The following is a 16,009-nucleotide window of genomic DNA, read 5'->3' as shown; positions in this document are numbered from 1 at the left end:
TCCATGACCTCCAGTTAGCTCCAGTTGCAAAAATTCTTTTTAGGTCAATATTGTTCTAAACATTTGGAGGAATCCTTAATCTTTTGATTTCCATGTTGCAGGTGTTTATTATTTCCATTATCAATTGACACATTCTTCAGTCAGTCATGGAAACAATATTAACACAGTACAATATTAACACAGTAGGCTAAAATTTACAACAGTAAAAAATGTTTTGTCATAGTTAAACCTTTTCAATGAATTTTTTCAGAATGGACAAAAGGTAGTATAGTTGATAGATTTATAGTATTTTTGCCCATTCTGTATATTCTAAGAGGTGCAGAGAATTGATGAATGGGCAAGTTGGGGGAGAAAGATGGAAGTAGAAGACCCAGGTAAGTGAATTGTGATGTTCATAGGGGCATCTGTTATGTTATTTATAGATTCTCATTATTCTGTAATTATTTTATCTAATCTCTGTATTTTTCCTGGCATGTTACCTGAACATTGTATTTCCCCCCACCATGTAATTATGCAATTAAAAAAAATTGTTATTGGTCCTAAACTGCTAGTTCAAAGAGAATACTGTTTTCTTTTATCATTTTCATAAGGGCAGATCACTGTCAGATCAAGTTATAGGTGAAATTATTTATACTAATAGTGATCAAGGGACTCTTGAGAAAAATACCCTGATATTTCATTGTTCTTGTAGATTCTGGCTAGAAACCTCATTTGACTCATTTTGGTGAAGCAAAAGTATTGATAAATATTAACTGTTATAACCAGAGTTTATGGGACATTTCTGACCACTGACTTAGCTCTCCTTAGTAAAGACGTGTTGATACATGGTGGACTGTAATGCAAATTAAATGGCTCACTTATGTATTTATAGTTTTTTTTTTAAAGCAGGAAATAAGAGTATTCAATATTTTAGATTTTCAGTTAAGAATGGCAATGAAATCATAATTTGTTGTGTTAAGACTGGCATTTATGTCAAGGAAGTACTTTACCTAAAATACCTATTGTGAATAGAGATATCCACAATAAAAAGCTCATATTTTGTATCTGAAGAAGCTTGAGACCTTAGTTACCTTCATAAAGTAATACAGGTCAGAGATTGCTGAAGAGACAAGTTCACAGGTATGGGTTGATTAGCCCATTGACTAGTTCCTAAAAATTGAATTTGTTGCCAGCATGTAAATATCAGAAGACTAATAAAGATCAGAATTTTAACTTCTCTTGAAAAAATAGGATCTGGACACATGAAGCAAGTGTTTTCTTAGGGCTGCAGTCTGCCAAGGATGAGTGACATCTTCCCCTGTGGAGTATAGGAAATGGTGTAACTAAGACTATATTTCAATTTAAGGTACACCTGAAAATAAGACCTGGATAGAAATGCAAACTTTTGTCTTGGAAGGGCTGAGATAATGCATTCATGCATTAATTGACATTAGCTGATGCTGTAGACATTGCAAATTGTCACAGCAGGAATTTCTACCTGAAATGAGCTTCGATTTAATTTTTTAAAGATTGGAATTGGGTTTAAGTATTAACTTAGTATTTTGAAAATGACCTTCAAGTCAAACTAAAGACTTCTCAAAAAATAAATTCCATTGGAGAAATTTGAACTAAAATCAAAGTATATCTCTCCAAAGAGTCTTAAGCTGGAGCTAAAGCAGATCAAAATATTCTTGACCCAACCAAACTTGAATGAAATTGTTCCTTTATTTACTTCTAGTCCCAGGAGTAAAATATTTTCAGTGTTTGTGGTGAAGAATGTACCAGGAATGACCAGAAATATAAGCATATTGCTCCAATTTCCAAACTGTCTTGCTAGCGTTTTAAAAGATATTTAGCTTCCAGTGTCATTTATCTTATCTTGATTCTACTTCTTGTTAATGGAAAACATACTAAGAAAAATCATTGATTTGTGCATATTTGGGTTTTTTTGTGCATAATATTTGTGACTGCATTTGTGATGATTACTTGGAAAGCATTGTCCTTTTCACATTAATCTTTTTTCCATCTAATTTTTCTTCAGTTAGGTTAAATCCTGATTCCCAGAATCATTAGCTCTTAGAGCATCTACTGACTCATTTGTGCTAATAGATGCCTTTATAAGTCTCTTTCAGATGGGGTTCTTGGAGAAAGTGAAGTTAAGTAGCTTATGGAATTCATTTAGGTGGTAGTTAAGGTGGGGCTCATAGCCTAGCCGGAACAATCACTTGAGGTAGCTTGTTACATAAAGTAAAGAGTCCCTATGTTCAATTTACTGACCAAAATAGGAATCTTTGGAAATGGGAATCTGAAAGTTTAATTTTCTGAGTCTTAAATTTTTTTTTTTTTTGTTTTGAGATAGTTATAGATTCACCTGTGGTTGTAAGAAATGATACAGAGAGAGCCCTTGGATTCTTTAATCCACAGTGTAACAGTTTAAAATGTCAACATTTTTAAAATTTAAAGTGTAGTATATAGGAAAGTATGCATTTATTGTAAGGAGACAGCTCTTTGAATTTTTTAGAGTATAACCGGCATGCAGGTCAGAAAACAGAACAATCCAAAAGATCTCTCTCATTCCCTCTTCCAGTTACTCCGTGGCAAAGCCTGTTCCAGTTACTCCATGGCAAGCTTGTTCTGAAATGGGATTATGCAATATGAATTCTTTTTTGTCTGATTTTTTTGTTTGTCTGTTAATGGTGATGGAATTTATTTAAACATTAGTAATGTTCCACTGACATCTCTCTTGTTCCAGAAGATTTCTGTGTCCCAAAAGGGAACTCTGTACACATTAAACTGTTGTTCTCCATTCCCTGTCCTCCAAGCCCTTGACAGCTACTAATCTGCTTTCTGTCTCTTTGGATTTTTACCTATTTTGGATATTTCATATAAATGGAATCATACAAGATGTGACCTTTCATGTCTGGCTTCTTTTGCTTAGCATACTGTTTTCAGACCTCTCCACATTGTAGCATGTATTATTCCATTTGGTGGAATATTGTTCAATATTATTCATGTATATGACACAATTTGCTTAGATTGTTTCCACTTTTGTGCTGTTGCAAACGGTGTTGCTGTAGAGATACCTATACAAGTGGTTGAGTACATAATAATGTGTTCAACTTTCTATGAAGCTACTGAACTGTTTCTGCAGCTGCTAAGTCATTTTACATTACCAACAGCAATTTATAAGGGTTATAATTTCTTCATATTCTTGCCAATATTTTTTTTTTCTGATTATAGCCATCCTTGTGGGTATGAACTCATTATGGTGATGATTTTTATTTCTCTAATGACTAATGATATTGGACATATTTTCCATGTGTTGGTTGATCATTTGTATATCTTCTTTGGAGAAATGTCTGTTATAGTTTATTCAATATCTTTGTGCATTTTAATCTGCCTTTTTTTTTGGTTATTGAAATTTTTTGCTCTTCATATATTTTGGGATATTAGCTATTATTGTACGGAGAAGATGCACTTCTCTGTATGCCTGAAATTGTGTTAAAATAAATACTTTAAAGGATAAATTTAATTACCTCTGTGGTCTTCTTGTCTCTCCCTACCCTGCTGATTTCTCCCTAGCTCCTGTCTTGTTTAATTTTTCTCTGTCGTATTTATTGCTATGTAACATGCCATCTAAATAATTTCTTACTGTCTGTCTTCCTTCCTTAGCTGGAACAGAGGTTTCTGTTTTGTTCACTGTTGTATTGCCATGGCTTAGATCAAGGATAAACAAACTATTGCCTGAAAGCCAAATCTGGACTATTGCCTGTTTTTGAATGGCTCACATGCTAAGAATGGGTTTTAGTTTTTATAAAATGATTGAAAAAAGGTCAAAGGAAGAGTAATATTTCATGACAACAGAAAATTATATGAAATTCAAATCTCAGTGTCTATAAATGGAGTTTTACTGGAACACAGCCATGCTCATTTGTTTGTATGTTTTCTCTGGCTGCTTTCATGCTACAAAGACAGAGTTGAGTAGTTGTCTGTGTGGCCCACAAAGTCTGAACTTTATAATATATCTGGCTTTTTAAAGAAAAGATTTGTTTGGCACAAAGGTATCCAATAAATATTTGTTGAATGAATAAATCTTAACCTATACTACCACAGAGGAATCTAAATTGGAAATCTGTCAACAATCCAGTTCTTGAAAATTTGAGCTTAATTGGCTGCTAAACAAAAAAATCCCCAAATGATTTTTTGGTTAGTAGTACATTTTCATTGGCCTCCAGCCATCCTGCAAATAATGAGAATTGATGGTGAAATACTAGGAAATTTGTAATTCTTAGGGTAGTGTTAGGTAAGATAGATGTATTGCACAAATTTACCAGTGTTAATTTGAAAAACACTATAATGACATAGAGTACACTTCCTGTTTTTATTACACTATTTGAAAAGATTTCAAGAAATAGTTTGTTTCAAAAGCTATTTGCCTTTTTTCCTTTCTCAACTTTAGATTAACAAAGCTCCCTGTTTGTTAATGAAAGCAGTAATTGAAATAATTTTGGCATATCTTAACATACTCAATTTTGAATAAGAAACTATTATCACATTTTCATTCTATTTCATTCACTTAAGGATGTTTGTTGAATTTGCACTTGAATAACGGAGTATGAATACTAACATATTAGTAATTTCCTGTAAATGTCTAACTTCTCCTTAAAAGAAGACTGGAAATTGGACAAACATAAATCATTTTATATAAAAATTATTTTTACAATGTGCCAATATAATTCTTACATAACTTTTGAAAACTAAATTGTTTGCATCTGTAAGAGCTGTTAATAGAGGCCTCATAATAGATCCCCAGAGGTACAGTATACCACATAGCCTCGCAAACAGTTCTTATTTTATTTAATGCTTTCAGCAAAGGACATTAAATGGGTAATACAGGTTGTGGTTTATAGTCAAAGTAATGTTTTACAGATCTTTGCCTTGGCTTGGTGTTTCCAAATTTCTTGAATAGGAAAGGACTTCCATGTCAGGATGGGGTGTGGTTCCTGACTTGCCTCTTGGCCTTACTGTCTTCTCTCTTCTGGATTAAGCAGAGAGAAGGGATCTTACTTTTTAAAGTCTTGTCCCCTTTGAAAGTTATGAGTATGCTTACAGATTATTTTGCTTTAAAATTACATCTTTTAAAAACTGAAAATACTATTGCTTGGATTTATTTTTTTTTCTTGTTTTAGTTGCAAAAAGATTGTATTCTTAATGCTATGTTACAGTTTCTTGTCATTTCTCTATAGGTAATCTGTAAGAATAAGTATCATTTTGTTTAGTGCTTGTAATTCACAATGATCAATTATTCTATTTTTATCTAGTTGCGTTTAACACCTATTCTGCAAACATTATTGGGTGCGTATTGTGTGCCAGTCATTACTTTAGTTACTGGGATACAAAACCTGAAAAGACAAATTACTGTATTTTGGGGCTTACATTCTATGGGGGAAATTAAGCAAAAAACTTGTATAATGTCAGTAAAAATTATGAAGAATAAAATAGAGGAAAGAAAATGGTTGGAGAAGGTTGGGGAAATGCTAATTCAGTAAGGAGAGGGCGCTCTGATAAGGTATTTTTTGAATAGAAACATGAACAAAATGTGGAAGAAAACCATGCAGACATGTTAGGAGGGGAGAGTTCACCATTGTCCCTTGTTATCTCACTTTATTCTTTATAATAGTGATCATCATAGTGTTGGGAAAACTGGGCAGACTCATGCAAAAATATGAAACTGGACCACTCTCACACCATATGCAAAAATCAAATCTAAATGAATTAAACAATTGGCTGTAACATAAAATAGGTAGAAGATAACAGACAAAACTCTTGACATTGGCTTCGGGAATATCTTTGGGGACTTGACTGACACCTTTCTTTTTTTAACAATTTTTTTAAAAGATTTATTTATTTATTTTTACAAGCACTGGGTACAGTCAGAAGCGCGGGAGGGTGAGAGAATTCACCAGAGCCAGAGTGGGGAGCAGAGCAGGCAGAAGGACGGAAGTACACTGCTGAGGGGAGCAGCGGGTGGCAGGAGAGGTCTGCATGCCATGTGGGACCCTCCTCTAGTGGCTGGGGAGCAGCCGGGGATCGAACTGGTACTGCAGAGGCTGTGGGCAGCTTTGCAACCCAGCGCTCAACTGCTGTGCCACCGGGGAGGCCCTTGACTGACACCTTTGATGAGAGAGAAAAAAGTATAAACAAATGGCACTACATCAAACTAAAAAGCTTCTGCATGGCAAAAGAAACTGTCATTAAAATGAAAAGACAACCTACTGAAAGGCAGAAGATATTTGCGCATCAGACATCTGATGTGGGGCTAATATCCAAGATCTTCAAGGAACTCATAAAAATGTAACAAAAGGAAAACAAATGACCCAATCAAAAAATGAACAGGAAAGCAAAGCAGACACTTATTAAAAGAAGACATATAGATGGCCACAGGCACAAGAAAAAGTGTTTAGCATTACAAGTCACAACCACAAGGAGATTATCACTTCACACTTGTGCCAAAACAAGTTTGGGCAAGGGGAGTGGAGAAAAAGGAACCTTTATACATTGTTGGTGATAATGTAGATTGCGTCAGCCCATATAGAATACAGTATAGTGGATCCTCAAAATATTAAAAATAGACTTACCATATGATCTTACGATTCCACTCCTTGGTATTTATCCAAAAAATACAAAATTACTAATTCAAAAGGATATATTTACTACTCTATGTGCATATGTATATACGCCGTTCATTGTAGTGGTATTTAAAATTGCCAAATTATGGAAATATCTTAAGTGCCCAATGCCAGATAGATAAAGAAAATGTATATATATATATACACACACACACACACACATATATATACACTGTATGTAAAAAGAGATGCAATCTTACCATTTGTGACAATACGGATGGGGCTGGAAGGGATTATGCTTAGTGAAGTAGGTGGGAAGGAGAAAGACAAACTGTATGAGTTCAGTCATGGAATAAAAAGAAATAAAACAAAGGAACAGACAAAACTGAACCAAAATAAACCCTAGAAATGTGAATACAGATTTGAGGCTACTGGAGGCAAAGAGGTTGAGGGAGGAGGAGAGGTAAGGGAGGGTACCCAATTGACTACAATGGAGAATTATGGTTGCCTTGGTAGTGGGTATGATGTAGTAACATACATCTGCGGAGATGTGAACCTGTTCCCCAAGTCATATATATTTTTAAAGATTTATTTATTTATGCATATAAGAGCTGGGGTACAGGCCAGAGATGCGGGGGGTGAGATCATTCAGAGACAGAGCAAGGAACAGAACAGGCAGACTGACTGAAATACACTGCTGAGGGGGGCAGCAGGTGAGACAGGAGAGGTCTGCTTCGCCATGTGGGTACTCTGCTTTTTATCATAATTTGGCATTTTCTAGAATCTGGTATGAACAAACTCATATGGTATGTATAGATATACCATGACTTCATTTAGCATAATACTTTTGAGATTCATGTTGTTGGGTATATAAGAACTGGTTCCTTTCATTGCTGACTAGTATTTCATTGTATTGATATATTGTAATGTATTTATTTACCAGTTGATGGGCATTTGGGTTCCTCCAGTTTTGGGCTGTCCTTATTAAAGCTGATATGAACATTTGATACAAGTTTTTATGTGACTATATGCTTTCATTTTTCTTGGGTAAATACTTCAGTATAGAATTGCTGGATCAGTGTTAAGTGCATGCTATAACTTTAAAGCAAACTACTGTACTCTTTATTTTCATTCTCACTAGCAATGTATGAGGGTTGCAGTTATTCCACATTCTTGCCAGTACTTAGTATTGTTAGTCCTTTCAAGTTTAGCCATTTGTAGTGACTGTGTACTGCTATCTTATTAGGCATGTGGTTTTAATTTACATTTTCCTTATGATTGATGATGTTATGCATCTTTTTAACGTGTTATTTACAATTTGTATTTAAAATTGTTTGCCCATTAAACACTTGGGTTGTTTGTCTTCCTGAGTTATGTGGATTTAAAATATATTTTGGATATAAGTCCCTTACCTTTATGTATAATTGTTCAAATTTTTTTTTTTAAGTGTTGTTTTTTTTTTTTAAAGATTTCTTTATTTATTTATACAAGCACTGGGTACAGTCAGAAGCACGGGAGGGTAAGAGAATTCACCAGAGCCAGAGAGGGAAACAGAATAGGCAGGCTGACGAAATACACTGCTGAGGGGAGCAGCGGGAGCAGCAGGAGCAGCAGGAGAGGTCTGTCATGCCATGTGGGATCCTCGCCGGAGGCCAGGGATTGAACCGGCGCTGCAGAGGCTGCAGGCAGCTTCGCAGCCCAGCACTCAACCACTGCACCACCAGGGGAGGCCCTAATTGTTCAAATTTTATGGTCCCCAGTTGTTCTGGAGAGGACCCTTCATCTATTCAGTGATCCAAAAGAGTGTCAATTTAGTCCCTTCTCTCCCCTACTCTGTCTCTCTCTTCCTTCCCTCGTGTCCCCCATTTAAAAAGTAAAATCTTTTGGGACTTTGCCCCCATTACATTTATATTTAATATAAGATTCTATGTTTGCCTTTTCCCCATATTTTCTCATTGGAGATCATATGTGATATGATGTTGACATAACAGGGCACTCTCTCTCTTACTGTCTCTCTCTCTCTCTGTGTATGTATATGTATGTATGTGTGTGTGTCACACACATGCATACCATGTAAAACTTTATTAACAGTATTAGAAAAAGAAGACTATTTTTCTTGTAGATTTTAAATATTTGGCTAAACTCTGTCCAGAGGTCTTTTGTTCTGTTTTCTTTGTTGATATATTTTATTTTCTTTGTGATGTATTTTTTGATATATAATTCATATACCATAAAATTCACCATTTGTAGTATACAAATCAATGGTTTTTAGTATATTTATGAAGTTTTACAGTTGCTATCACCATTAATTTTAATTAATCACCTCCAAAATAAATGTATGATCCGTTAACTGTTATTCCTCATTGTCCTTTATCACATTCCCTGATTATCCAATATGGGATCTTTTGGAATTGACTTCTTTTACTTAGCTTAATGTTTTTAAGGCTCATTCTTATTGTGTCATGTATCAGCACTTCATTACTTTTTATTGCTCATTGATATTCCATTGTATAAATATAGCATGATTTATTTATCCATTTGTCAGTTGTTATACTTTTGAATTATCTTCACTTTTTGGCTATTCTAACGCTGCTGTGAATATTGATGTACAAATTTTGTGTTAATATTTCATTTGTCTTGGGTATATACTTAAAAGAGAAATTGTTGGGGTAAATGGTAATTGTATGCTTAACTTTTTGAGGCTTTTGTAGATATTTCTGAAAGTAATTGTACTTTTAAAATTTCCACTGGCATTGTATGAGGGTTTTAATTTCTTCATGTTTTGTATACACGTTATTGTTTGTCTTATAGCTATCCTTGTGAGTGTGAAATAATATTTCATTGTGGCTTTTATTTGCTTTTTTTTTGATGACTTACATTTCTTTGGAGAAATGTTTATATCCTTTGCCCGTTTAAAAATTGTATTGTCTTTATTTTAGCATTGTAGGAATTTTTTTATATATCCTGCTTTAAAATTTCATATGTGATAATATGAATTTTCCTTATTCTGTGGGTTTTTCCTACTTTATGTTATAGTGTGATTTGAAACACAAACATTTGTAATTTTGATGAGGTTCAGTTTACTTAATTTTCCTTTTTGGTGCTTATAGTTTTGGTGTTATATTTAAGAAACCATTATCTAATCCAAGGTAATAAACATGTGCTCCTATGGATTTTATGCTTTTAGCTCTAAGATTTAGGTCTTTGATCCACTTAGAGATAATTTTGTTTATTGTATAAAATGGGGTCAAATTTCTTTTACTTGCATATGAATATCTAGTTGTCCCAGCACCATTTATTGAAAAGACTAATCTTTATTGAATTATTTTGGAAACTTCATTGAATTGACTATAAATGTAAGACTTATTTCAGGACTCTCAATTCTATTGTGTTTTCTATGTCTGACCTTAGCTATATGTCTGTTTCAACCTGTCTTGATTACTATGGTTTTGTAGTAAGTTATAAAACCTAGAAGTATTAGTTACCTAATTTTTTTTTTTTTTCTAGATTGTTTCAGCTAGCCTGGGTTCCTTGTATTTTATGTGATTTTAGGTTTAGTTAGTCAATTGATGCCCCAAACAAGGGCAGATAGCAGTTTTGTTGTATAATATTAAGTCATTTATTTGGGGGTTTTCTTCTTAATGTGGGTCAGTATTGATAGATAAGAATTTATTTCTGGGCTTTTGATTCTGTTACATTGATTCGTGTATCAGTTTTTATGCCAATACTGTATTATTTTAATTACTGTTGCTTTAGAGGATAGTTGAAAGCCAGGTAACATGATGCCTCCATCTCCTTTTTTCTCAGGATTGTTTTGCTATTCAAGGTCTTTTATGGTATTATTTTCTTTGGAACTTGTTGGGCCTCTGGATCAGGATGTCTGGTTCATTTCCCAGACTGAGATGGTTCTCACCAGTTATTTCCTTAAATAAATTTTCTATTCCTTTCTCTTTCTCCTCTCCTTCTAAGAAACCCCATGCATTGGATATTATATCATTTTGATTATCCTGGATGTTTTACATTGATTTATTTTTAAAATTCTCTTTTTCTGTGTTTTTTACTACTGTGCTTGCAAGCTTGCTGATTCTTTTTATTACTTCCGTGTGTCTACTTGAGGACCTCAATTGTATTTTTTAATTTGGTCATGATATTTTTTAGATCCACTTGTTCTAGTTGTAATAGTATCGTATTTTCTTGATTTGTAATAATACTTTTTTTTTAAAAAGTTATTTATTTATACATCCAAGTATTGGGGTACCGGCCAGGGTTGTGGGGTGTGAGAGGTTTACCAGAGACAGAATGGGGAACAGAACAGGTGGATTGATTGAAATACACCGCTGAGAGGAGCAGCAGGCGAGACAGGAGAGGTCTGCTGCACCATGTGGTAGATCCCTGGCCGGGATCGAACTCATGTGGCAGTGGTTACAGCTAGATGTTTTTAGTTGTTTAGCTAGATGTTTTTAGTTGTTTGTTGTTTCATAGATTATGCCTTTGCATGTATTCAGATGGACATGGCACATTAGTGCTATTATGGGGTAATAGGTAGAAAGGAACTGGGTAGTAGGTGAAAGGTCATCTCCAGTGAGCATCATGGATTCAAGTTTCGTACATTGCTGTGAGTGTGAATTGTGTGGTGGTGATTCACTGTGATCACCTCCTAGACCAACTCGTTGGCCAAAATATCTAATATAGTCTCCCATCAGCCTCAACCTCTAGACTGGGGGTCTAGAAAAGATGTTGTGCTAGGTGTGGACTATTGTTAAGCTAGGACTGCTAGCCAGGAATGATTCTTTTTGCTTTTTGAGTACAAAACCTTACTGTGTGTCAGCTGTTCTACCCACTTCATTCTTTGGTAAGCCAGAATATCCAGTCGTCTTGGTCTTGGCCCCCTTCTGTCATTGCTTCTGAAGTTGCGCTAGTCATTGATTTATCTTTTAGGGGATTGTTGTCTTTGTTTACTTGTAATGTTGTGAACGTGTGGAGGAAGTGAGTTGGTGTTTTCACTGTCTTGCAGGACTCTCTACTTAATCCTTTTAAATAAAATAAAGATGCTTTTTATTTCTTTTTCTTGCCTAATTTTCCTGTTCAAAGAGTCCAATATGTTGAATAGAAGTGGCAAGACTTAACCTCTCTATTTTTTTTTAATTAATTATGGTGTTAACTCTGGAGTTTTTATGAATACGCTTTATTGTATTAAGGAAGTTCCTTTCTATTTTTAGTTCTTTTTGTGTTTTTCTCATGAAATGGTGTTGGATTTCGTCAAATGCTCTGTGTCTTATTAGCATGGTATATTACATGGAGTTTTAAGTATTAAGCCAAACTTGCTTTTCTGGGATTCCCCTTGTTGATTGTGTATAATCCTTTCATATTTTGCCGCACTTAATTGGCTACTATTGAGGATTTTATGTCAGTATTCCCAGACCAATATGTTGGTCTGTATTTTCTTCTGCCTGGTGTCTTTATCTTGTTTTGGATCAAGGTAGCTCTGATAACATACAATGAATTGGGACGTGTACTTTCAAATTCTAGCTTTTGAAGGATTAATATTAGTTCTTCTTTATGACTAATGGAATTTTAATTTTTGTTTTTATCTTTTAGGATTCTCCTTTTACAAATGCGGGAATGGGATCTAATCTAAATCTCTTGGGTGAAATTGAGTGTGATGCTAGCATAATGGATGGAAAATCCTTAAATTTTGGAGCTGTTGGAGCACTAAGTGGTATGTGGGCTTTATAACATACTATCTCCATTCCTTCAAAAACTATGACTTTTACTATGCCATGTCTCCTGAAGACTTAGTTTAATCTTTTTACCATTTTTGCCTGAAATAGTCCTTGAAATGCTTGAATTAAAAAACACATTTATTTTCCTTTCACTGAATTTTAAATGAACACATTTATTTTTCTTTCACTGAATTTTAAAGAAAGCAGTGAAGCAGCCTATGTCCATGACTTTGGTTAGAGTTTAATCACCTTCCTCCATACTCTCAAGAGATTTTAAATGTGTGCTAGCATAGCTATTGATTATATATATACATATATATATTTGAAATACATGAAGAGCATATTTTTATTGTTAACAATTCAAATGATATAAATAAAATCAACCTTTTATTTTCCAAACCTTTCTTTCCCTTCTCTCTTTTAGGGGTAGAGGGTTAACCAGTAAAGTACAATATATTTATATTTTTATGTACTGGAAACATGGTTTTGCACATGCTCAAAAAAAAGAAATATTGATATTATAAAACTTATTTGTTTAAGTAGATGTCTTAGAGGTATTTTCCACATCAATACATATAAAATATAACTAATGTTTTGCAACTTATTTATTAAAGCAAGTATATGTCAAGTGCAGATTTTAAGTATAAAACTTTATGAATTTTTAGATGTATAGAGCAATGTAAACCACCAGCCAAATTAAGACATTAAACATTTCCATATCAAGACGTAGAACATGTCCATGGTCCCAGAAAAGTTCTTTATGCCTTTTCATAGTTTACGCCTCTTATACTTCCCCAGCCCTTTCAATTTTGACTTTAGGCACCATAGATTAATTTACCTATATCTGACATTTGTATGAATGGAATAATACAACTTCTGTGTCTGGTTTTATTTGTTTAACATTCTGCCTGTGAGATTTATCCATGTTTCATGTCACAGTATTTTTTTCTTTTTTAATGCTTAGCATTTTATTGCAAGAATATAGCTTATCTACTGTCCTCTCAGTGGATGTTTGAATAGTATCTATTTTTTGATGTGGTAGAACTCCAGTGAATATTTTTTTACATGGTTTTGGGTAGACAGATATTCTTATGTCTCTTGGGTATATAGCTTGGATTTGTAACATCAAGTTTATTACATATATGGTTATTAGATACTGTCAGAATTTTCATAAGTAGTTACTATAACCTAAACTCCAGTTTTAGTTACTCTACATCCTTGCCAAAGTTTGACATTATTATTCTTTTTAAAATTCAAATATTTTGATTTGTGTGTAGTATTACTATTCTAATTTTTCTTTTGCTGACTATACTTAGAAATTTTTCATGCAGTTAGTGACCCTTTATGTTTAATTCTTTTTTGTGTTTTAAGAAATCTTTGCTTACCCAAAATTATGAAGATAGTCTCTATTGTTTTCTTTTAGTACTCTGTTGTTTATATATTTTTTACATTTAACTTTGGTATCAAGCTCTGATTAATTTTAGTGTATGAGAGATAGAAGTCGACATTAAATTTTTTTATTTTATAGATACCCAAATGGTTTATTGCCATTGTCAATAGAAAGGACGGATACATTTTCATAAATGTTATTCATTTTTTTCTCAGCAGTGTTTTATGGTTTTGAGTATAGATGCTTATATATTTCTTATTGGGTATATTCTAGATATTTAGTTTTCTGATAGTATTGTAAAGCATAGATATGTGAAATATCAATACCCAATTTTTAATTACATTTTTATAGTATGCAGAAATACAGTTTGTATATTCAGCTTATAACTAGTGATCCTGGTAAATTCACTTATTAATTGTAGCTTTTAACAAAAATCAGTTACCTTAGAAGTTTCATATATAACTTCTGTTACCTGTGAATCATAGCAACTTTCTTCCTTCCTTAATACTTAAATATTTCATTTTTTTCTTGGATTATTTTCCTGGCTATGACATCCAGTTCAGTGTTAAATCTCAGTGGTGATTCTTTGTTTTCTCCCTGATCTTAGAGGGAGGGCATTAAATATTTTAGTATCATGTATACTGCCAGCTCTGATGAATGATCTTATCAGATTGAGGGAGTTCCCTTTTAATCTTAGTTTTGCTGAGAGTGTTTATTATAAATGGGTATCGACTATCAAATGCTTTTTTTCATTTATTGAGATAAGTTGTTTTCATTTATTAAATCTAAAATGATTGATTTTTGACTTTTAAGCCAACCTTCTATTCCTGGCATAAAATTTTATTGATTGTAATTTTTTGATCTCTTTATATTCTACTGGATCTGATTTGCTGATGTTTAATATTTTTGACAAGTCTGTTCATGTAATAAATTGGCTTTAGTTTTACTTGCTTTTAACATTTTTTTTCAGGTTTGGGAATCCTGTTATGACTAGATTCATAAAATGAATTGGGGACTTTTTCTCTATTCATTGACAGAATTTGTGTAAAATTGAAAAGATCTCTCTTTAATTATTTGAAAAAAATTCATTCATAATTTCAAATTAGTGGAGTTTACTTTGTGAGAAGTTTAAAAAATTGAGTTCAATTTTCTTTCTTTTTAAAAAAGATTTATTTATTTATGCATACAACAACTGGGATACAGGCCAGAGGTATGGGGGGGGTAAGAGGATTCACAGAACAGCAGACTGACTGAAATACACTGCTGAGGAGATTAGCGGGTGAGGTAGGAGAGGTCTACTGCTCAATGTGGGTATCTCCCTGGCTGGGTATTGAACTCATGCTGCAGTGGCTGGGGATAGCTTCATAGGTTGCATCTTAACCCCTTGTGCTACCAGGGCTCGGAGTTCAATTTTCTTAATAATTATATAAGTACCTAAATTTTCTTTTGCTTATATGTGTTTTTCAGGAACCTATTTATATGCATTGTCAAATTTATTTTCCTAAAGACTATAAAATTAACTTTCTTTATTGACTTCTGCCTTAATTCTACTGTGGTCAGAGAACATATTTTATATGATTCCAGTGCCTTGAACCTTTTTGAGACTTGTTTTATTGCACAGTTTATGATGTGTTTTAATAAATATTTTACATGAACTTCATGAGAGTATATATTTTACAGTTGTTGGTGTATGTACTGTTATGTCAATTAGGTTATTCATATCTTCCAGTCTTATGTCCTTTCTGATATTTGTGATAGGTAAGCTGGTGTATTTTATATTTCAACTAGTTTTAATTTTAGTGACCTTTGTGAGGAAATTTTATTGGTATTTAGTGACATTTCATATTTTAAAAGGTTATTAGTCTTGGGCTTCCCTGGTGGCGCAGTGGTTGAGCGCTGGGTTGTGAAGCTGCCCACAGCCTCTGCAGTGCCGGTTCGATCCCTGGCTACTGGGCGAGAGTCCCACATGGCGTGCAGACCTCTCCTGCTGCCCACTGCTCCCCTCAGCAGTGTACTTCATCACTTTGCCTGCTCTGCTCTCCCCTCTGGCTCTGGTGAATTCTCTCACTCTCCTGCGTTTCTGACTGTACCCAGTGCTTATATAAATAAATAAATCTTAAAAAAAAAAGGCTATTAGTCTTTATCTGTGAATTGACTAAAATTTTTATTTGTCAAACTTTTTCCTTTCTCTTTTTTGTATTTTCCATTTCTTATGGTTTCTATCTCATAAGCAGTTGCTTGAATTATCTTCTAATACATGTTTAATATTTTCTCATTTACCTCTGGAA

The 16,009-nt window shown here is 33.7% G+C and overlaps 1 protein-coding gene across 3 annotated transcripts in view; it reads left to right on the top strand.

Moving 5' to 3' along the window:
• Positions 1-16,009, top strand: part of TASP1 (taspase 1) — a gene marked incomplete at both ends in the record, with an annotated part of 220,137 nt that overhangs the window by 15,691 nt on the left and 188,437 nt on the right. For 2 of the 3 annotated variants that reach the window (XM_084247262.1, XM_084247261.1), the window contains one exon: positions 12,207-12,327. The exons of the other annotated variant lie outside the window; for it this stretch is intronic. In XM_084247262.1, coding sequence (XP_084103388.1) covers positions 12,207-12,327 — 121 coding nt within the window. The remainder of the gene's footprint in view (positions 1-12,206; positions 12,328-16,009) is intronic. 3 annotated transcript variants of the gene reach the window in all.

This window comes from Talpa europaea, assembly GCF_964194135.1.
Source record: "Talpa europaea genome assembly, chromosome: 11".
In the NCBI taxonomy this organism is placed as follows: domain Eukaryota; kingdom Metazoa; phylum Chordata; class Mammalia; order Eulipotyphla; family Talpidae; genus Talpa; species Talpa europaea.
The sequence above is the reverse complement of the archived record's forward strand: the minus strand, read 5'-3'. Positions and strand labels throughout refer to the sequence as shown.